Below are 23,659 nucleotides of genomic sequence, written 5' to 3' on the forward strand. Positions count from 1 at the left end.
TCGGTGCCCCTCAGCAGCGAATCTCCGATGACCACCACTCTGCGCTTCTTAGGGGTGGGCTGTACTGTTGATTGCGGAGTTGGAACCGTCTGCTGAACAACTACTTGTAGCTCTTTCTCCGGACCTTCCTGTAGCAGCTGATATCTGTTCCTCAGGGTGATATGAGGTGTCGATGTTGAGCTGTCCTGTATGGGGGAAAAAGAGACAGAGTTAGGTCCTTTGCGTTTTCTTGTGGAGGAAGTCACCAACTGCCAGGAGTCAGCGTCTCCAACCACTTCCTGCATTCCGGTAGTTTGTCTCAAGGTGGCCGTTTTGGATGCTATGGGTGTTCCCAGGGTGGTCTTGTCAGGTTCCTGTTCAGCGATCTGAGACAGCTCCTGGATGACTCCATCGATGAAGGTCTCATCGTCTCGGATGCTCCTTAAGCGCTGAACCTCCTCTCTCAGGCTCTTTAGCTCCATCCAAAGGCTGTCGTCCGGTTGATCCATTACTTCTGTCTGCGTTGAGACTGTAGACATCTTTGAGGGGATGGCCTCAGTCTGTACAGAGACCTCTGCCCTCCGTCCTGGTTCTCCTTCCATCTGTACTCGGACCATAGCCATCCCCTGGGTGCTCTCAGTGACTGAACTGCCTGTTTTGATTGAAGTCTTGCTGCTTCTAGTCCTACCTGCCATTACAAAGGTTTATTGTTATTATTTCTTAATTTAAAATTTTATTTATTTATTTATTTATTTATTTATTTTTTTTTTTTAGGATGTTTGTTAGGGTGGGGGCTGTTAGGTGTTGGTCAGTAAGTGTTGCGGGAGGGATGGAGTAGTTAGTTAGTTAGTAGTAGTAGTTAGTTAGTTAACAGTTAGTTAATTGTCAGATAAGAACGTCTGTTTGTTAGTGTGCTGGAGAGGTGCTTGAGGTCTGCCTGTTAAAGTGGTTTGGGAATAGAGTGATTGGTGAGGTCTGCCTGTTAAGTGAGAAAGATTTAGTAGCTTGTTGGTGAGATAGAAAGTAAGATTGATAGTTAAAGACTTGGTAGAATGCTAAAGAAAGACTGAAGACAATTTGTTAGTTAGCTAGTCTTATAAGTTGGGAGTCCGGCTATAGTTGATAGCCCTTTCTTGATGCCCTTCTTGAGGCCCTTCGCAAAGGCGCTCTCGCTAAGGCGAGCGCCTTTGCCGCTCGCCTTTGCCGCTCGCCTTCGCCGCGCGCCGAACGGCTGTGCGCCGTTGGCTCCCTTCCTGGTTAAGGGGGAGTCCGGGCGCTGACGTTGGTGGTGACGCGGAGCGGGTGGGCGGAGCTAACTCTCGCCGCTACCCGCTCTTCACTCTCACCGTCTCCTGCCTCCTTCTGCTTCTCTCCGGCCCCGCTCTCCTGCTGCTTGCAGTCTCCTCCTTCTGCCCTCAGCCGCTTGCTCTGCCTGCCTCCTCCACGCGGCCGCCGATTTACTTCGCCCGCGGCTCCCTTCCTGGTTAAGGGGGAGTCCGGGCGCTGACGTTGGTGGTGACGCGGAGCGGGTGGGCGGAGCTAACTCTCGCCGCTACCCGCTCTTCACTCTCACCGTCTCCTGCCTCCTTCTGCTTCTCTCCGGCCCCGCTCTCCTGCTGCTTGCAGTCTCCTCCTTCTGCCCTCAGCCGCTTGCTCTGCCTGCCTCCACCACGCGGCCGCCGATTTACTTCGCCCGCGGCTCCCTTCCTGGTTCTGTGTGGATGCCCTCCGCTCGTTCCGGGAAGCTGTGCCGAAGTCTCGGCGTCAGGAATTTCGTTTCCTCGAGGAGACCCTCTCCCAGCTCTGCCTTTATATGTTTCAGGCGAGCTACGACGCCTTCGAGTTGTCATCGAGGGTCACGGCCTTTGCGATCACCATGCATCACCTCGCTTGGTTCCGGATTGTGAATATGGATCTACAGGATCGTCTTGCCAATCTCCCGTGGGTGGGTCATGAGCTCTTCAATGATTCCATCGAAGCGGCCACCAAGCGCCTCTAGGACCATAAACGGTCTTTTGCCTCTCTGGTGAAACTTAAACCGAAGGCCCCTCCGGCTCGGCAATACAAAATTCCTCTCCGGAGGTACCCACAGAAATCTACTCCTGCTTTCTCTCGGCCTCCTTCGAAGTGGCAAAAGCAGCAGCAGCAAAAGCAGCAGTGTCAAACTAAGGCCCAGCCGCCGGCTCCGGCAAAGAAAGGGCCGTCTTTTTGACAATTCCGGTCTGAGCCTTTGGGATCCCTTCCTCTTGGAGCCTTCCCCCCTCCCGATCGGGGGTCGTCTCCATCATTTCTATGCCCAGTGGGAAAGTCTTATAACTGACAGTTGGGTGCTTTCTATCATCCGGGAAGGGTACTCCCTTCACTTCAGTCACGTACCCCTGGACCTGCCTCCAAGAGTTTCCCTCTGCTCGGCTTCAGCTGCCTCTCCTTCTGCAGGAAGCTAAGGCTCTTCTCCGCCTTCAGGCGGTTGAGGAGGTTCCCCCGGACCAGTGGAACACCGGATTATATTCCCGGTACTTTCTGTTACCCAAGAAGATGGGGGATCTGCGTCCGATCCTGGACCTCCGTGCTCTGAATAAGTTTCTGGTCAAGGAACGATTCAGAATGCTCACCCTTCCTACGTTGTACCCCCTCTTGGATGAGGGGGACTGGCTGTGCTCACTGGACCTCAAAGAGGCGTACACGCACATTCCGATACACCCGGCCTCTCGCCGGTATCTGAGATTCCATCTCCAGTATCGTGTTCTTCCCTTCGGCCTGGCGGCCTTGTCGAGGGTCTTCAAGAAATGTCTAGTGGTGGTTGCTGCGGCCCTGCGTCTCTGCGGCCTGCAGGTGTTTCCCTACCTCGACGACTGGTTGATTAAGGCATCCTCTAGCCACGCAGTGCTGCAAGCGACGAATCAAACCTCGGCTTCAAGGTGAACTTTCCCAAGTCTTAGCTCTGCCCATCCCAGTCTCTGGAATTTATCGGAGCGGTCCTGAACACGGCTCGTCTCTGCTCCTTCTTGCCTCGGCAGAAGGCCCTTGCTCGGCTCATGATGGTACTCCCTAGGTCACATGGCCTCCACGGTTCACGTGACTCCTTTTGCCAGACTTCACCTCCGTATTCCTCAATGGACTCTAGCGTCCCAATGGAACCAGAATCAGAAAATAATATTAAATATTGAACTAAGGCCAGTACTGGGCAGACTTGCACTGTGTATGGATGTTTGGTGGGGGATGGGCTAGGGAGGGCTTCAGTGGCTGGGAGGGTGTAGAAGGGCTGGAGTAGGTTTTAACAGAGATTTTGGCAGTTGGAACCCAAGCACAGTACCGGGTAGAGCTTTGGATTCTTGCCAGAAATAGCTAAGAAAAAAATTGAAATTGAATCAGGTTGGGCAGACTGGATGGACCATTCGGATCTTTATCTGCCGTCATCTACTATGTTACTAACCAGGATCGGATTCTGTCTCTCAACTCATTGTCATGACTCCTTTGAAGCAGTCTCTCCATTGGTGGATCCTCTTTTCCAATTTTTCCAGAGGTTTTCTATTTCATGCTCCTCAACAGATTTGCTTGGGGGCTCATCTGGACGGTCTTCGCACTCAGGGTCTTTGTTCCAGTGCCAACCGCCTTTGTCACATCAATCTTCTGGAGCTTCGAGCGATTTTCCTCGCCCTGAAAGCTTTTTGTCACCTGCTTCGCGACCAAGTGGTGCTGGTCCGCATGGGCAACCAGGTCGCCATGTATTATATCAACAAATGGGGGAAACGGGGTCCCGGTCCCTGTGCCAGGAGGCGATGCAGCTCTGGGATTGGGCCATCCGCCGCAACATTTTCCTTCGAACGGTCTACTTTCAGGGCCAGCACAATTGTCTGGCGGACAATCTGAGTCATCTTCTGCAGCCTCACGAGTTGTCCATCCATTCCTTGACCCTGCATCAGGTGTTTGCTCGTTGGGGGACTCCGGACGTCGATCTGTTCGCGTCCCCCCCCCCTCAATCACAAGTTGCCCCGCTTCTGCTCCAGGGCTTACACCCCTTTCATACTCGAGGCGGATGCTTTCTTGCTGGATTGGACGAACCTGTTTCTGTATGCGTTCCCTCCATTACCTCTGATTCTGAAAAATCTCATCAGGCTCAAGTCCTCGCGTGCCACCATGATTCTGATAGCTCCTCGGTGGCCCCGACAGCCGTGGTTCTCCCTTCTTTTACAACTCAGTTCCAGGGAGCTTCTTGTTCTGCCTGTTTTTCCTTCTCTGCTTACACAGAGTCGAGGTTCTCTTCTTCATCCCAACCTACAGTCTCTACACTTGATGGCTTGGTTCCTCAAGATTTAATACCTCATTTCAGTTCTCCCAACCTGTGCTGGATGTCCTGGAGACATCTTGGAAGGAGTCCACTCGCCAATGTTACCATCAGAAGTGGACCCGCTTTTCTTCCTGGTGTGCTACTCTAGAGCAGGAGCCACTGACTGTCTCCTTATCTGGTGTCCTGGATTATCTTTTACACTTGTCTGGCGCTGGACTCAAGTCCTCTTCGGTTCGAGTCCACCTTAGTGCCATTGCTGCTTTTCATCAGCCAATTGACGGGAAACCTATCTCTGTTCATCTTGTGGTTTCCCGCTTCTTGAAAGGCCTTTTCCACGTTCATCCGCCCCTTAATCCTCCTCCTGTGGTTTGGGATCTTAATGTGGTCCTTGCTCAATTGATGAAACCCCCCTTTGAACTGCTTGCGCAGGCTCACTTGAAGTTTCTTACTTGGAAGGTTGTGTTTCTTATTGCTCTCACTTCTGCCTGTCAGGTTAGTGAGCTTCAAGCTTTGGTTGTGGATCCACCTTTCACTATCTCCGTCCCCATCCTATGTTCTTGCCTAAGATTGTTTGAGTTTCATATCAACCAATCCATTGTTCTTCCTGTGTTTTTTTTCCGAAGCCCCATTCTCACCCTGGAGAAGAGGCTCTGCATTCTCTTGATTGTAAGTGTGTGCCGGCCTTCTACTTGAAATGCACTGCTCCTCATCATTCTGCTCCTCAGCTGTTCCTCTCTTTCGACTCTAATCGCTTGGGTCGCTCTGTTTCTAAGCAGACCATTTCTAACTGGTTGGCCACTTGTATCTCTTTCTGTTACGCTCAGGCTGGTCTCTCCCTGCCGGGTCGAGTCACGGGCCACAAGGTCAGAGCGATGGCGGTGTCTGTTGCTTTCCTCCGCTTGACTCCAACTGAGGAAATCTGTAAGGCTGCCACTTGGTCCTCAGTTCATACGTTTACCTCGCACTACTGTCTGGATGCTTTTTCCAGGCATGAAGGCCATTTCGGCCAGGCAGTTTTGCAAAATCTGTTCTAAATTGCCAACTCTCCCTCCATCTCATTCTGGTTAGCTTAGAGGTCTTCCACATGTAGAGAATATCCTGGGATAAAGCACAATTACTTACCATAACAGGTGTTATCCAGGGACAGCAGGCAGATATTCTCGCAACCCACCTACCTCCCTGTGGTTGGCTTCTTTGCTTGCTAACTAAATTGAGGCCACGCTGAGGAGACACATGCCCTAGACCGGGCAGGAGGGGCACGTGCGCATGCGCAGGCCAATCGCAAGATTGAAGGTCTTCAAGCAAGTCTGCTTGCGAAAACGTCCACTAGGGGGCTCCGTCGGTGACATCACACACATGTACAGAATATCTGCCTGCTGTCCCTGGATAATACCTGACGGTAAGTAACTGTGCTTTGTTGCTATAAGAAGTTTTGTTGATGAGGGAGGGATATGAATTCAGGTTTTAATTCAGCCTCTTTGTGAGGAGGAATTCTGGATAGGAATGGTTTAAAAAATGTTTCCAGTGCAATAGGTGAGACATTTTAAACAGCAGGGTTATTTCCCTATAGCTATGTGCTGCTGCAGAAGGAATCCACTCTGGATTTTTCACTCTACCTCTGTTGTACTTCACTGGGCTCTCTAGCTCCACCTTCAGTTCTTACCTTCTGCACACATGCCTGCAGGAGTGTTTGTTCCACTCTCTCCATTTTATTTTAATTCATTGTATTTTGTCCCCTTTTCAGGTAATTCAGTGCTTGGAGTGAATTTGAAGCTCTGCTTGAGAATTCAGACTTTGGTCTGTAGCTGACAGGCTGATCCCTCTTAGTATCTGTTAGCCAGTCTGCATGGTTTCTCTGGATCTCAGGGCCATCCCTGAGGTAGTCTCATCTTCTGTTAATCAGGGGTTGAACATAGGCTGTTAGCGCCCTTAGGAAGCTTGGCGGGGTCTCGCAGGATGCTGGCTGAGTAGTTGCGCCTTTGTCCGTCCTGGTGTGCATCCCGGTGGTCCACAAAGGTGGAGGTGTAGTCAGCCTGAAGATCAGCTTTCCAGAACCATTCCCAGCATTGTGGCAGTGAAATTTCTCATCCAGCTACTGTAAGAGCTGAACGCAGGTTGCAGTACAGCTTCTTTTGGGTCACAGTGAGTACACAGGCTGACAGCCTGTGAGAGACATCGGGGGAGGTTTGAAAAGTGGGGTTTTGAGGGTTTCTGGATGTTCCCCCCTCCTGAAAAATCCTAAAATCCATTTTTAGTTTGGGAAGTGTTAATGTTGTGAATTTCTTGACGGCAACTAACTTGGATTTTTAACAATTTTATTTTTTTTTCTAAAGCTCCCTGCTTCTTCAAAACTTGCTGGGATGAAGACCTTGAGCTCTTCTCATGTGGATTCTTGCTAGGATTATGCAAATTTACAGTTTAGCACGTTGTTGTGCCGCGTGGTACAGTTAGGGGGGGCCGCAGTGACCAACTTAGCCCTCTCCCCTGCTGAAGCAAGAGACCAAATGCTCAGTTAGCCCAGCAGGGCGGTCTTCATGACTATCAGGACTCGGCACAGCTGGTAATTCGGTCCACAAGTCTGTGGATCCTTTGCAGCCTAAGAAACATAAATGTTAGCCATCTAAGTGTGCCTTTATGTCCCAGGAGCTGGACACTTTTCTTCTGACTTGAAATTTTTGTGGTCTTAATCTCAGAACCAGTGTTCTTCCCCTGCGCAGTCCCAATCCACCTCCACGGCGTCTGTGGCATTTCTCCTTTGGCTACATCCTCGCTTCACCCAATCACTGTGCTTGCACTGCCTGACTCGGGTCTGGGGAATCCTGATGCGGATGACTGCTTGCCCCTTATTTGCAGGTGCAGCGCTTCCCAGGGCAGGAGATCAGGGACTGTGTGCTAGATCTGTGGATCCCTCTGGGGTGTGTTTGATTTTTTTTTTGAGCCTGGAAATGCTCTCGCAATCCTGCGCATATTTGAGTCTGCGGCTTTGCCGAACCTTATTTGTGCATCTTTGCAGGTGTTCATTTTGGTCACTCAGCCAGCTCTATTCACTTCTTCCTCCTGGCTTTGTGGTGTGTGTGCTTACAGTCTGCTGCTTTCCCCTGGCACCCTGATATGTGCATTCTTGTCTCTGAGCATTTTGAGAGAGCCATGTCTCGGCTGTATCCTTTAGCACAGGAGTGCCAATAGTTTTTTAGTCAGCCTAAATTGGTTTCCATGGTTGCACAGTTTAGTAAGCACACCTCCCTTCTGATGAAGGCTGTGTGGTGCTATAACACCATTTGGAGTGCATACAAAACTTGGATAAACTTCCAAAATGATAGTCCCATTGACTTAACATATCATTTTTTCTATATTTAATGAATCTCCTGCACACATCCTCCCACTGGGGTTAGGGGGGAGGGGAGGGAGGGATAGGAGGGCAGAGATATATTACTTATAAGACATATAATGTATTAATGTAATGTTTTGTATACAATTGTATAAGTTAGATGTTTTTTTTAATGCTCTATTTCTCAATAAAAAAAAGAAAGCTGTGTGGCGCTCATGGATATGCAGGACCGCTGACTCTTGCTGACAGCCAACCTAGAGCGTTCTAATTTTTGTGGCTCCAGACACTGTCGACGATATTCTGGTTCCACATCCCAGAGATTCTCCAGAACTATAGGCAGAGGTTTTCATGATCCAGGCATAGCCAGACCTCAGCTTCTCGTGCTGCACCCTCCATCAAGAAATCACAATGACATTAGGTCAAGGGAGGTCCCTCTCCAATTTAGGAGCCACCTCTCAGCCTTTCTACAGGCCTGGGTTCAGATTTCGTCCAACTGTTGGTTCTGGACATCATTCACTCCAGCTACAAGCTGGAGTTTGCCCCATTCCTGTGGGGTGCCCAAAAAAGGCAGTTAAAGTTGAAGCCACTGAGAAGGTTGCTAGATATTCAGGCCTTAGAGCCTGTACCATCCAAAGAGTGGCTCAGGCAGCTACTCCATATACTTCATTGTGCCAGAGATAGGCCCTGATAATTGGAGATCCATGCTGGAACTTACTCATTTGAATATAGCGCTCAGAGTTCCGTGCTTTCGCATGGAGACTGTTCGATCTGTCATAGCAATGGTGACACCGGGAGAGTTTCTAGCCTCACTGGTTCTGACGAAAGCCTACTTACATATTACCATTTTCCCAGACCACAGAATGTTTCTCAGGTTTCATGTTCTGGAGAATCATTACCATTTTTCGGCTCTGCCTTTCAGCCTGACAACGGCTCCTCACACTTTCCCCAAAGAGATGGTTGTCATGACGGCTCACCTGCGCAAGATGGGGTTGCAAGTGCATCCCTACCTAGACAACTAGCTGATCCAGGGCCCCCTTATCTGAGAGCCAGTACACAGTGGATCAGGTGATCAGAGTCCTGGAGAACCTGGGTTGGATTGTGAATTATCGCAAGAGCTATTTAACACCGACTCAATCCCTAGAATACCTGGGAGTCTTGTTCAACATGGCGGTAGCCACGTCTGTCTTCCAGAGGCATGCAGGCAGAAGTTGTGCTTTCAGATTTCGTGTCTCCTGGACAAGTCATCTCCATCAGCATGGGGCTATCTTCAAGTAATGGGTTTCATAGTGGCCACAATAGATGTGGTTCCTTGGGCGAGAGCCCATGTGTCCTCTTCAGTCTTCTCTGACATTGCTTAAGTGGTGGCATGTGCCAATCGCCAGGGAGGCACCAAAGAGGTGCACTTCTGTGTCTCAAGGCCCGCATGCTCTTCAACTAGGAAGAACATCTGCAAACGCTATAGTCAGCACATTTTGAGGGAGTGGACATTGTTCTAGTCAACTTCCTCAGCAGTCAGATCTTATATCCAGGTGAGTGGACATTGTTGATGACAGCTTTTCATGCCTTTGTTCACTGTTGGGGTCAATCACGTTTAGACCTAATGGGAATGGCGAAGAACAAAAAGGCGGAAAAGTTCTTCAGTTGAAGATACGAGCCCGGAAGCGAGGGTCTATACGCTCTAGTCCAGTCATGGCCTCCAGGACTACTGTTGTATGTTTTTTCCTTCCTGTCCCATTAGAGGCTGAATCCTTCAACAGATTGCAAGTCATCAGAGAGCGGCCATTCTGGTGGCTGCAGATTGGCTTCAGACTGTGGTACGCAGATCTGATGCGTCTTCGCACAGGTCATGGCCTCCGGTTGCCGGTGCATCCAGACCTCCTTTGTTCTTTAGCGCAAAGTGTTGGAGCGCTAAGAACATAAGAATTGCCGCTGCTGGGTCAGACCAGTGGTCCATTGTGCCCAGCAGTCCGCTCACGCGGCAACCCTTAAGTAAAGGACCAGAGCCCTAACTGAGTCTAGCTTTACCTGCGTACATTCTGGTCTAGCGGGAACTTGTCTAACTTTGTCTTGAATCCCTGGAGGGTGTTTTCCCCTATGACAGCCTCCGGAAGAGCATTCCAGTTTTCCACCACTCTCTGGGTGAAGAAGAACTTTCTTACGTTTGTACAGAATCTATTCCCTTTTAACTTTAGAGAGTGCCCTCTATTTCTCCCTACCTTGGGGAGGGTGAACAATCTGTCTTTATCTACTAAGTCTATTCCCTTCATTATCTTGAATGTTTCAATCATGTCCCCTCTATTTCCTCTTTTCAAGGGAGAAGGGGCCCAGTTTCTTTAATCTCTTGCTGTATGACAACTCCTCCAGCCCCTTAACCATTTTAGTCACTCTTTTCTGGACCCTTTCGAGTAGTACCGTGTCCTTCAAGTATGGTGACCAGTGCTGGATGCAGTATTCCAGGTGTGGTCGCACCATGGCCTGGTACAGCAGCATGATAACCTTCTCCGATCTGTTCGTGATCCCCCTTCTTAATCATTCCAAGCATTCTGTTCACCCTTTTTGCCGCTGCCACACATTGCGCGGATGGCTTCATTGACTTGTCGACCAGTATTCCCAAGTCTCTTTCCTGGGGGATCTCTCTGAATACTGTACCAGATATCATGTATTCGTGTACAAGATTTTTGTTATCGACATACATCATCTTATACTTATCCACATTAAACTTCATTTGCCATGTCGCAACCCATTTCTCGAGTGTGTATATGTCCTGTTGCAGGTCATCGCAATCCTCCTGCGTCTTCACTACTCTGAATAACTTCGTATCATCTGCAAATTTAATCACCTCACTCGTCGTTTCAATTTCTAGATTGTTTATAAGTATGTTGAAGAGCACGGGCCCAAGCACCAAACCCTGTGGCACTCCACTGGTGATGCTTTTCCAGTCCGAGTATTGTCCATTTACCCCCACTCTGTTTTCTATCCGCCAACCAGTTTTTGATCTACGTGAGTTATTTCACCCTCAATCCCATGGCTCACAATTTTTCGAAGTAGTCGTTCATGCAGGACCTTGTCAAACGCCTTCTGAAAATCCAGATATACAATTTCAACTGGGTCACCTTTATCTATCTGCCTGTTAACTCCCTCGAAGAAGTGCAGCAAGTTTGTCAAGCAAGATCTTCCTTTACTGAAGCCGTGCTGGCTGGTCCTCATCAGATTGTGTCCATCAAGTGGTCAACGATGTGGTCCTTTATCAGCGCCTAATCTACGCTAAGGCATGGGAGACTTTCCAACATTGGTGCGCTCATGAGTGAAGGCATGGGAGACTTTCCAACATTGGTGCGCTCATGAGTGTAGGGAGCTGTTTAACATAGGAACATGACAGCAGATAAAGGCCAAATGGCCCATCACAGTAACCATTATCTCTCTTTCTCTGAGATCCCATGTGCCTATCCCAGGCCCTCTTGAATTCAGACAGTCTCTGCTTCCACCACCTCTTCTAGGAGACTAGCTCTGATATCTGTCATGTTAGCTTTCCTTCAAGCTGGCCTTGACAAAAGGCTTTCTGTGGCTTCCCTTTGGGTTGAAGTCATAGGGCCCAAGACTGCAGATCTACTCTGGCGTCTCATCAAGACATAGCCAGATTTCTGTAGGGTGCTCTCTGCATCAGACCACTGGTCAAGTCTCTGTTCCCTTCCTGGGATCTTAATGTGGTTCTGCGGGGTCTTACCAAATCTCAGTTCGAGGCCCTGGCACAAGCATCTTTGCTGGATTTAATGATAGACTGTTTTTCTACTGGCTGTGCCATCAGCAAGTTGAGTCTCACTTTCCAGCTCTCTGGTATAGAGCCTTTCCTGAAAATCTTGGGACACTGGAGTTCAAACTGTCCTACTTTTCTGCTGAGGGTAGTCGTGGCGTTTCATGTCATGTCAATCAAGATGTCTGCTTACCTATATTCCTGTCCACTAGTTCTAAGAAACAACCAGATTTTGAAGATGTTAGATGTGAGAAGTACGTTTTCAGTATCTTGAGGTCACAAACGAGTTTAAGCTCTGACCATCTGTTTGTGCAGACTCATCTCCTGTTTTTGTCATGGCGCATTCAACCAGGAGTGTAGCTTCGTCATGGGCAGAAGCTAGGGTAGTCTCCCTTGAGGAGATTTGTAGGACAGCGACTTGGTCCACTCTACTTACATTGCCAGATTTTATAGAGTGGATATTGCGTCAAGAGAGGGCTTTGCCTTGGGGTCCTCAGTGTAACTAAGTGGCGCAGTCAGCCTACCCTAGACTTCTGTGACTGCTTTGGTGACAAATATGGTGTCGAGGATGACAAATATGGCATCGGATAGAAGCATGATCAAGTCGCGTTACTCGTTTGTTTTTAAATTTTTATTTTATTTATGCAATCGCCTTTAATCGCTTTTAATCGTTTCTTCTCCTTCACGCTTACCTGCCGACATCCACCTGACTTCTGCCCATCGCACTGTGACAAAACGTTCAGGCGCCGTGGTGGTGAACTGAAGCAGGGGAGCGGCAGAGAGCCAAGGCCAAGACGCCGCGGAAACCATCAGTGTCGCTCTCCGCCTGACATCAGCCTGCCCGACACCCACCAGTCTTTCTGCTCACCTGGTCCACGCGTTGTGATAGAGAACGTTCGGGCGCTGCAGAAGAGAGCCGCACGCTGCGGCATAGAACTGAGGCAAGGACCTGGCAGAAAGCCAAGACTAGGTCGCTGCGGAAACCACCGCGAGAGGCCTACAGCAGTGCCGCTCTCTACCCGAATGTTACCGCCGCCCACGGCAGCATTGCTCCCTAACCGGACGCAGTGGCGGAGCAAAGAGACACGATCTAGGGCTGAGAGGTGCGATTGTACTCCCAGGTTGAGAGGAGTGATCGCACTCCAAGGTGCCATGTCAAGGAGCCGAAGAAGGAGCGCTGCGGAGGCCACTGTTATTGCGGAAGAGAAGAGAAGAAGTAGGATCCCGATCCTGCGGGCAAGCGATCCGCCCCTCCCCTGAACCAGCGGGGAAACCTAAAAATTCAGCTCCGATACCAACGGGCAGGAGAGTGGAGCAGGAGCCCGATCATGCAGGCAAGCGGTCCACCACTCCCCCCCCCCCCTCAACCAGCGGGGAAACCTAAAAATCTGCACCGATACCAGCGGGCAGGAGAGTGAAGCAGGAGCCCGATCCTGCAGGCAAGCGAAATGATCCGCCCATCCAGCGGGGAAACTTAAAAATCAGCACCGTCACCAGCGGGCAGGAGAGAGAAGCAGGAGCCCAATCCTGCAGGCAAGCAAATTGATCTGCCCCTCCCCCGAACTAGTGGGGAAACTTAAACATCAGCACCGATACCAAATATCTGATTTTCTGCTATTTAACTAATTTAACTGTTAATTTACCTGTTATTGAATCTGATCTAGGGCTATCTGATTCACTGCTAATTAATTATCCTAGAAACGGGAAGTAAAAGAAACATCAAATAGCAACTAGGACAAGAAGGAATCAGTTTAACCTACACGCATGCATCTCCTACTGATCCTACTAATCTATTTAATATGCAATAACATTAAGGACGTTAAGTCATTCTATCCACAGCTACACTCATCCCATTACCCTGATTTACCCATTAGGTTTATAATAAACCAACACGAAGACAGACCAAACCATATTAAGGAAATCTCAGGCAACGGAAGACATCAACGTACCCCAAAAAATAAAAGGATAAAGGAAGTTAAACCTATCAGAACCACTACATCCACCAAACCTATCACATCTACTTCCGTTCCCTGTGCATATCTTAACACCAGATCTATTAGGAACAAAGTATTCTTAATTAAAGACTGGATCATCAACAAGCAAATAGCCTGTCTTTTCCTAACGGAAACGTGGCTTCTGTCTGAAGCTGACCCAATAATAAGAAAAATGATCAAACCAAATCCGCTTGGAGAACCCAAATCAAACTATACAACACCAAACTTAAAGAAAAACGCAAAACATACTATTCTAAACTAATTGGCACAAACACCTCTGATACAAAAACACTCTTCAACTTAGTAAAAAAACTTACGGACACAAACCCATTCCTTGCCACCCAAGGCAATAAACCACCAACAGCTTCTCAACTAGCAGACCACTTCAAACACAAGATCACTACAATCAGAAACACCTTCAACAACTCAACCACCAAACTCTACGAGATAACAACCCCCACAACGGAAGAAGCCATATCTGCAGACAGAACATGGACCACATTCCCAACCCTACAATGGTCAGATTTGAACCGACTATACAAAAAATACAGCCACACCTCATGCGACATGAACTACTGCCCATCGTATCTGCTTACAAATGCCTCCCTTAAATTCAAAACCAACCTCATGCAATGGATTCAAAGCACTCTCACAGAAGGTCAATTCCCACAAGATCTTGGAGAGATCATAATCACACCCCTATTGAAAGATCAAAAAGGTCCTATAGACGCTCCTACCAACTACAGACCTATCGCTTCGATCCCATTATATGTCAAACTGATTGAAGGACTAGTGACTCAATACCTCACCAACTACCTATTTGACCATAATATACTTCACTCCTCTCAATCAGGATTCAGATCTCACCACAGCACGGAAACACTACTAGCAACACTACTAGACATAGCCCGACAACACCTCAGTAAAGGACACAGGATTCTAATTATCCAACTAGATCTTTCCGCCGCCTTCGATCTAGTCGATCACACCATATTACTCCAGATACTTGATGCAATCGGGATCTCAGGGATGGTTTACAATTGGTTCCAAGGATTCCTTAAAACAAGAACGTACAGAGTTAAGACAAACAACACTAAATCTAACCCATGGTCAAACCCATGCGGAGTCCCGCAGGGGTCACCACTGTCGCCCATTCTATTCAATCTCTTCATCTCCTCCCTCGGCACCACTTTAGACGACCTAGGTGTAACATCATTCAGCTACGCAGATGACATAACTATACTCCTCCCCTTTGAAACCAAAGACCACACCTCAACAGGACACCTGGAAATAATTCTGGATGAAGTAGAAAAATGGATGACAAACCACAAACTGAAACTAAACTCGGACAAAACCAAATTCCTAATGCTTGAAACGGACAAAAACCCATCCATAACAGACCTAGAAATTAAAGCAACCAAATACCCAATCCAGACCTCACTCAGAATCTTGGGAGTGCTGATAGACAGATGCTGCACTATGCAGACCCAAATCAACAAAACTACCCAAAAAGCATTCTTCACAATGCGCAACTTAAGAAAAATAAGGAAATTCTTTGACAAAGAACACTACAGGATAATTGTACAATCCCTGGTACTAGGTCTCGTGGACTATTGCAATATCCTTTATCTACCATGCCCCACAAACATGATCAAAAAACTTCAAACTGTTCAGAACACAGCCCTTAGACTAATTTACTCACTCGGAAAATTTGACCACATCACCAATGCCTACCTAGACTCACACTGGCTACCGATTCGAGCCAGAATTCAATTCAAACTATACTGTCTACTCTTCAAAGTAATTAACGGTACTGCACCCACCTACCTAGATGACCGCCTAAACCGTAACCTTCCAACCAGAACAAGAAGAACACTGACATCATTCGCATACCCACCACTCAAGGGTACTCACCGCAAAAAGCTTTACGATAGCCTCCTGGCAACACATGCTGCAAAACTCGAACCCTCCATCACCAGATTGTTAACCACAACATCAGACCTCAAGACATTCCGTAAAGAAATCAAAACACTGCTGTTCAAAAAGCATATACAATCTACCTAACCTCCCTCACCCCATCCCCCAAGAAACCAAAACACTGCCGTCCAAAACATCTTCCGATGTTACTAAGTCTTTACTATCATTCTGTTATTAAGTCTCTATCCTCAAACTGTATTCTCTATTGTCATGTACCATCCTGGAAATGTCCAGTTCTCTTCTTATGTAATCCGCTTTGAACCGCAAGGTACAAGCGGAATAAAAATCACTAATGTAATGTAATGTAATGTAATGTAAATTATCTTTTACCAGATAATTTTAAAATTTGCATGCTAAATTGTGAAGGAAGAAGAGGAGGAGGTTTAGCAATTATCGCCAAGGAAGGATTTGTAGTTGAACTATTGGATTCCAAAATGACCAATCAATTAGAAATATTAGCCTATAAAATTAGCAATAAAGAACTAGAAGATTCCCTTTCTTGTATACTATTCTATGTTCCGCCGAAAAGCTGGCCAAAAGCTAGAGAAGACTTCTGCGAACTCGTCCTACATAACTCAATCACTTCATCTCATAATCTAATCGTAGGAGACATAAACTTACATCTAGATGAAATAGACAATCCAGAAGTGAAAGACTAAAACTTTCTTTACTCAATTACAATCTCCCTTCACCCACTCAAACACATGAATAAGGCCATCATCTAGATGTGGTATTGATGTCCATAAATGAGATCATAAACCCTCCCATCTCTCTCTCGGACAGTACTTGGTGTCATGATATCTGGTCCGACCATTTCACTTATTACTTCAATCTAATCTGGACCCGGCTAATATCTAAGACACACCCATGGACAAAAAGAGAACACCTCACAAGGGGCCATATCAACCCAGAAGAATATTGGTCACAATATGATCTACAAGCGAAGATAGAAGAAGAAGGTGTTGACTTCTATGCTCACTGGATGAAAACTAGCACGTTCATCTTAGATAAAATTGCCCCTATATGAAAAAGCAAAAGCTTCTCAAACAAATACAACAAATGGTTTGACGTCGAACTCCTAACAATGAAACAATTAGTAAGACGATTAGAAAGAATCTGGAAAAAAATGGGAAAACTGTCAGGCAGAAACAACTGGAGATCCAACATAAAACTCTACAAACAGATAAAAGAAAAACGTAAAACTTTTTACTCATCCAAAATTAACTCATCTAATACTAGCTCAAAAGGAGCCAATACAAAAGAACTGTTCAACATAGTTACAAATTTATTTGACACCACACGCCACACTCAACCCATGCATAATACCATACTATCCTCAGCAAATGATCTAGCACATTTCGACTCAAAAATCAAAAACCTAAGAAATAACTACTCGACAGTTGTTGCATACGAACATAAATCATTTGATATACAAAGAAATAAAATACCAGCAGACATTATCTGGAGCTCCTTCCACAATTTAGATTGGAATCACTGCATCAAATTATATAACAAATACTCTAAATCATATCATGTCCCCCCGAGATTATGGAAGCAGCTCCACTAGACTTTAAATTATCTCTTGAATTATCTAACCAATACCTAAACAATGGAAAATTCCTCACCAATAATGGTCATATTATAATAACCCCATTCCTAAAAAATTGTAAAGAATCAGCAACATCAATAACCAACTATAGACCAGTAGCATCTATTCCATTTATGGTAAAAATCATGGAAGGATTGGTACACACCCAACTAATGGAATATCTTGACCAATTCTCTCTTCTGCACGAAATTCAATCTTGTTTTAGGCCTCAGTTTAGCACTAAGACAGTAATTGCGGCCATTCTGGCCAACTTGCGTTACTTGTTCAGTAAGGGCCTCAACGCCCTAATCATGCAATTTGACATGAGCTCTGCCTTTGACTTGGTGGACCATGGAAAACTGCTACAATGCCTAGACGCAATCAGAATCAGAGGAGAGGTACTGGTTTCGAGGTTTCCTTATATCACACACCTACCAAGTCCGTTTTAATCACAATCTCTCTGACACATGGAGCAATCTATCTGGCGTGCCACAAGGATCACCACTATCCCCTTTGCTCTTCAATGTTTACATGTCCTCATTGGGGTCACAACTGTCCCAGCTGGGGATAAAACTATTTAGCTATGCTGACAACTTCACGATAATTATCCCATTCACAAACTCCCCTAAAGCAACAGAAGTACTAAATCGGATGGAGCAATAGATGACCGAATTCAGACTAAAACTAAACTCAGAGAAAACAAAATTTTTCATAGCATTGCCACACCCACTTGACACTAAAGCATCAATGTGCATCAATAACCTTAGTTATCCCATTCAACCCACTATGAAAATATTGGGAGTAACACTGGACCAGAGCCTGACCATGAAAGACCATGTAGACTCCTTGATCAGAAAAATCTTTCTCATCCTCTGGAAGCTTCGGTCCATCAGAGCTTACTTCGACGTCTCATTTCGAATTCTGGTACAATCCCTTATACTGAGTCAACTCAATTATTGTAACATTGCCTACTTGGCACTCCCCCAGAAGAATATGCGGTGATTGTAACTAGTTCAAAATGCAGCGGTTAGACTACTTTGTGGACTGAAGAAGTTTGATCACGTAACACCTTCCTACCGACTTCTACACTGGCTGCCGATGGAGGCACGTGTGAAATTCAAGTTTGGTTGTTTTTGCTTCAAGGTACTTTAAGGCTTAGCCCCTAAATATATAACAGACCTTTTCTCTTTCACAGCCAACAGACACAAGCGAATCTCTCACCTGAACTTTATTTCTCCACCGGTTTGAGGTTGTAAATTTAAAAGTCACCATCAATATCTTTTCTCACATCAAGCAGCACTATGGGGTAAAGACCTAGAACAATTACTCGTGCCTACTACCTATAGGGAATTCAGGAAACGCCTAAAAACACATCTGTTCCTGAAATACTTAGGAAACCAACCTATACAATCTTAGTACTCAATAAACGATCTCTAGAACTATCAATCACTAAGTCTATACTTTGTTTATTCCATTCAATCTATAACATTTCTAATCATTGTAAACTGCATAGAACTTCACGGTCCTGCGGTATATAAATTGTTATTATTATTATTATTGGTACATCCCGCTTGTCCAGAATGATACCTATTGCACTGGAAAAAAAGATATGTCCTTGCTTTGATAATCTTTTCCAGTAGATGTGTTATTCTGGACCCCCTGCCTGGTCCTTCCTGTGCCTAACTAATGTTTTATTCCGTTTCTCATCCAAGTATGTATCTTGGATACCAGTCAGCCTTTTGTGCCCTGAGGAATACTATATAATATATTTTTAGAGTCTACGGAGGGGTATTACTTGAGCTCCTTTGATGCTTCTGTTGGTATTTGGTGGTTTCATTGTTTATTGGGAGGGTACAGGGTCAATTCTTTTTTGCTCTTATTGGGAGGTTTCCCATTTCCTTACTTCACCTAGTCATGGAGAAGCTCTTGCATTCTTGGAAACTAACTGTAGGCAGTAGAGCTCCCAGTGAAGTAAGAGGATCACAGAAAAAAATCCAAAGTGGATTCCTTCTGCAACTCCAAAGCTCACAGCGAGGGAGAAATTATCTGCTTGTCCAGAATGACACACCTATCTACTGGAAAATATATTATCAAGGTAAGGACATAATCTCTCTTTAATTTACCAAACCACCAATCATAACTTCTCCAGTTGCTTGGAATCCTAGTGTTATACTTTCCACTCTGGTGAAAACATGTTTGAACCACTTTTGACTTCATCTCTCAAACATCTCACTTGGAAAGTAGTCTTGCTCATATCTCTCACTTCTGCACGCAGAGTTGGTGAACTTCATGCGCTTGTCGGATCCTTTTTATTCAAGGTTCTACCGTGAAAGAGTGGTTCTTTGTAGAGAATGACACGGGGACAAATTTTTCCCCATCCCTGCGGGGAACTCATTTGCCTGTCCCCTTGAGTTCTTTTCCTGTCCCTGCCCCATTCCTGAAAGCTGTCTTCATCTGCACAAGCCTCAAACACTTTAAAATCAAAGTGTTCAAGGCTTATGTGGTTAAGGCAGAGCTTACAGGAATGGGACAGGGAAATTGAGCTGTGGGGATGGGGACAAATTTGTCCCCGTGTCATTCTCTAGTTCTTTGCACTTATCCCAAGTTCCTCCCTAAGGTCATCTCAGAATTTCACCCACTCTTCTTTCCAAGACCATACTCTCGCCCGGGTGAAGCTGCACTCCACATATTGGACTATAAATGTGCACTAGCTTATTACTTGGATCAGACCAAACCTCACAAAACTTCTACTCATCTGTTCCTGTCATTCGATCCTAACAGACTTGGATCTTCTATCACCAAGAGAACCATCTCCACATACCTGGCGGACTGTATCCCTTTTGCTATGCTTGGGCTGGACATGACTGAGGCTTGAAGTCCGTGTCACTGCGCATAAATTTCAAGCAATGATGACTTTAATAGCTCATCTACATTCCACTCCCATTGAGGACATCTGTAAAGCAGCCACCTGGTCCTCAATTCATACATTCACATCCCACTATTGTTTAGAGAATCATTCCAGACAGAATAGTTGGTTCAGCCAAACAGTTCTGCAAAATTTATTTTCTACTTGGAAAATAAACTTCCCTCCAATCATTTTGGTTTCATCAGGCTCGTGGTATTGTCAATAGTCCTCTGCTTGTCCTCGGATAACACCTGCTACAGGTTAACAATACTTTTATCTGAGGACAGCAGGCAGATATTCTCACAACCCTCCCACCTCCCTAGTTGGCTTCTTAGGTTTGTTACTGAACTGATAGTCCCTTGAACTGACATCGGGCAGAAAGGCACCAGCATGTGTGTGGTACAGATTTAAAGTGACATTACACTTCTTGACTGTCCGTGCCAGGATCTATGAATGTCGTCTCTCACATATGTGAGAATATCTGGCTGCTATCTGGATAACACCTGCTACAGAAGAGTAAATATCCTAAGTATACATGCTATTATGTTTATATTTGTTTATTTTATCATATTTTACTGTTAATGTTTGTATCAACAAATGTTGTAAAATGCTTTGGATAGACTTGTTTTGAGAAGATGCTCTAAAAATGTAAAATGAAATGGTACCTCACAGAAGTGCTCAACCTTGGATTTTTAATGCAAATCAGCTGTCACAACTGTAGATCATTTTATTTAATTTTCTGAGCATTTTGCAAACAAGGAAATAACTGTTTCCTTTTGTTAGCAGAAGAAAAGCAGAAGAGTGATGCAGATGAAGATGCAGGAAGTAGTAGCCAAGTAGAAGAGGAGGATGAAGCAGAAGAGAAAAATTCAAAGGTATAATATACAATTCACACTGCTTATATTGTACTCTGGTTTACCAGGATCAATACCATGACTGGCTCTGTCTAAGTGAAAGGAGGATGGGCAGTCTATCTTCTGTTAACTGTTATTTTATGTTCAACAGGAAGATGATACTTCAAATCCATCCCCCAGAAACAGAAAACTAAGAAAAGATTGAGAAATTGTATGAACTTGCTGTTTGACAATTTCTACATGGTGCGGGAGGGAGAAGAACATGGGACAGCTTACACTGGATCTCTGAAAGATTTCAAGATGTTGCCACCCTCAGGTTCCAGTTGAACACTAGAAGATCTGGTTTTGAGTGTCTAGCACTTAATATTCACTATCATGAGTATGAGTGAACATCATTCCTGTAGTAGAGTGCATTTAACAGTAACTGGCTCTAGCTTCTCTGTGGATCCTGAATGGAAATATAAAAGTAACCTGGGGTTTTTGGTTTGAGAGATTTGAAATTATATATAATATATATATATACACCATATATTATATATAAAATATGATAGACTGTTGCCAAAATTTTCCAAATCTTGGTTTAAATAAAATGTATTAAATCTAGAAACTAAATAGTGAAGTTGATGGAGAAAGTGCTAGATGAAGAGGTTTTTTTGTTTGTTTGTTTTTTTAAATTGTGCAGATCTCTGAACAGGGAATTAACTGCAATTTGAGTTTAATGATCATGTTAATGAAAGCCATGGGCGTTAGTTTTTAATAGTTCTTTCCTTAAATAAAAAATGGTTGCTTTGCAGAACAAACTGAGAACAAACTTGTAAAGCTGTGCATATTTGAATAGTATTTAAATCAATGCCTCCCCCCTCAGTTTGCCTTTCATTGGAAAGAGCATGATTAGACAAATTGCATGTTGCCCTTAATTTACTACTCTACTGCCAGTGTTCACAAACGGCAATTTTTTTTTTTTTTTTTTTGGGGGGGGGGTTCTTTAGGTACTACTAAGTTGAGATTTTTCAGACTCATAACAGGTTCTAGGTGTCTTCTCTTTCTCAGTATGTGTGTGTATATAGATAGATAGATATATATATATATATCTAGCTTCATTGTGTGGTTTCTTTAGTTCCAAAGCACTTGCTAACAGGACAATGTGCTTCCGCCCTTCTATCACACTGTGTTTTTGTCTGGTTCTTCTCTCAGGTGTACCTCCTGCTGTGATGCAGTTTTTCCAGAAAGCAGCTTGGCCTTCATAATTACATGTTCAGTGGATACTATACATTATTTTAAATTTTCTTTCCCCTGCCCTCAACATAACTCCTTTGTGCACAATGTCCAGATGCTTAACAAGTAACATTATACCTTATGTTTGCTTTTCTCTGTTGTATGCTTTCACTCTCTAATATCCTATATATACATTATTCTAACAGTGGAGAACAAGCTGCTAAAAGCCTTGGCTTAAAGGTAAAGGCTGAAGTATTTCCAAGGAGGGTTTGAGAGGGGAGAATGCCTTGCTGCTGTCTTGTCTGTCCTCAAATGTAACAATTGCATCATAAATTATATTGTGAATGTAGGGATTCCAGATGCAAACACAGAATAAACCTTTTATTAAAAAAGCATTGCTTATAGTGTATCAGAATTATTCCATGCATTCCATGTTGCAGGACATACATTCTACTGTACTTTATTGAAAATACTATGAGCGGCATTTTAGATAGGTTCTTAAGTTAGTACCACAAGAGGGCATCCGCTCAAACTCGGGCGGGAAATTTCATGGAGACACCAGGAAATATTTCTTCACCGAGAGAGTGGTTGATCCTTGGAACGAGCTCCCGGTGCAGGTGATCAAGGCAAACAGCGTGCAAGAATTTAAGAGCAAATGGGATGCCCATGTGGGATCCCTTAGAGGGTTAAGCCAAGGGAACCTGTCACCAGGAGTGGGATCCCTAGGATAGTAGACTTGGAGGTGGGTTAGTAGAGTGGGCAGACCTGATGGGCTATGGCCCTTATCTGCCATCATCTTCTATGTTTCTATTCTCATGTATTTTAGAACAAGATTTGAGGACATACAGCCAATTCTAAAATAAGCAACATCCATTTTACAAACTGAAATGCCCAAATTATGAAGGGGTGAAACATTGGATAGGAATGTCCATATTATAAAATGGCTACATATAAGTCCATGCAATCAGAGGTAGCCTAATGGTTAGAGCAGTAGGCAAAAAAGAGATCTAGGTCTAAATCCCACTTCTGCTCTGTGGTTTTATTTTAAATAATGAACCCTCCAAGGATAAAAATACCTATCGTACCTGCAAGTAAACTACTTCAGTAGTCTTCAGGTTTGCAAGTTTCTTATACATTCAGGTACTGTAGGCATTTTTCTGTCCCTGGAGGGTTTGGTGTTTTTTTGTTTGGTGGGGTGTGTTTGGTGTTTTTTTGTAAGTTTTTTGTTAAAACTAAAATTTATTTGAACCTGGGCCCCTGGTTCTCAGACTATATGAGGAGTACTCAGGTACTCAAACGAATGCTATATATTAAAACATTTGAGACAGTTCCTGCTTAGTAAAAATACAGTTCTAGTGTGAGACACTTTCTTTCTGAATCTGTGGGTAGTCAAAACCTTCTCATGAGAATACTTGTAGATCCTCTTGCTGTTATATCCCTTCTGGATTCCATATGCTATGTGTTCAATCCCAACCCGCAGTCTGGATGCTGCAGAAATCTACAACCTTTCTGAGCCTATGCTCCACCCCCTTAGCCTAAGAGCTAGTAAACAAATCCAGTTGCAGTTTCTGCAAGAAGTCTCTTGTAGTAGTTCTGCTTATTGTTTTTATTTTAAGATTAAAGTTTGTTTCTTGGTGGCTTCAGTGCCTTGAGACCCCTCCCCGGTGGTCCCCTGTCAGAGAAAAGGATGCAGTCCTGCGGTGCCGGATTGCAGCTTCACAGAGAAGCTGTGGATCTGTGGAGCCAGCCTACTGTGTGCCACCACCTTGAAGTACCTAGG

The 23,659-nt window shown here is 45.1% G+C and overlaps 1 protein-coding gene across 1 annotated transcript in view; it reads left to right on the forward strand.

The window, feature by feature from the left end:
• CANX (calnexin) overlaps window positions 1-22,274 on the forward strand; it is a 280,620-nt gene extending 258,346 nt beyond the window's left edge. The window contains 2 exon segments of the mRNA XM_033927187.1: window positions 20,597-20,685; window positions 20,816-22,274. Coding sequence (XP_033783078.1) covers window positions 20,597-20,685; window positions 20,816-20,869 — 143 coding nt within the window. The 3' untranslated portion in view covers window positions 20,870-22,274.
• The last annotated feature ends 1,385 nt before the right edge of the window (window positions 22,275-23,659 follow it).

The sequence above is a fragment of the Geotrypetes seraphini genome, chromosome 18 (assembly GCF_902459505.1).
Source record: "Geotrypetes seraphini chromosome 18, aGeoSer1.1, whole genome shotgun sequence".
Taxonomy (NCBI): Eukaryota; Metazoa; Chordata; class Amphibia; order Gymnophiona; family Dermophiidae; genus Geotrypetes; species Geotrypetes seraphini.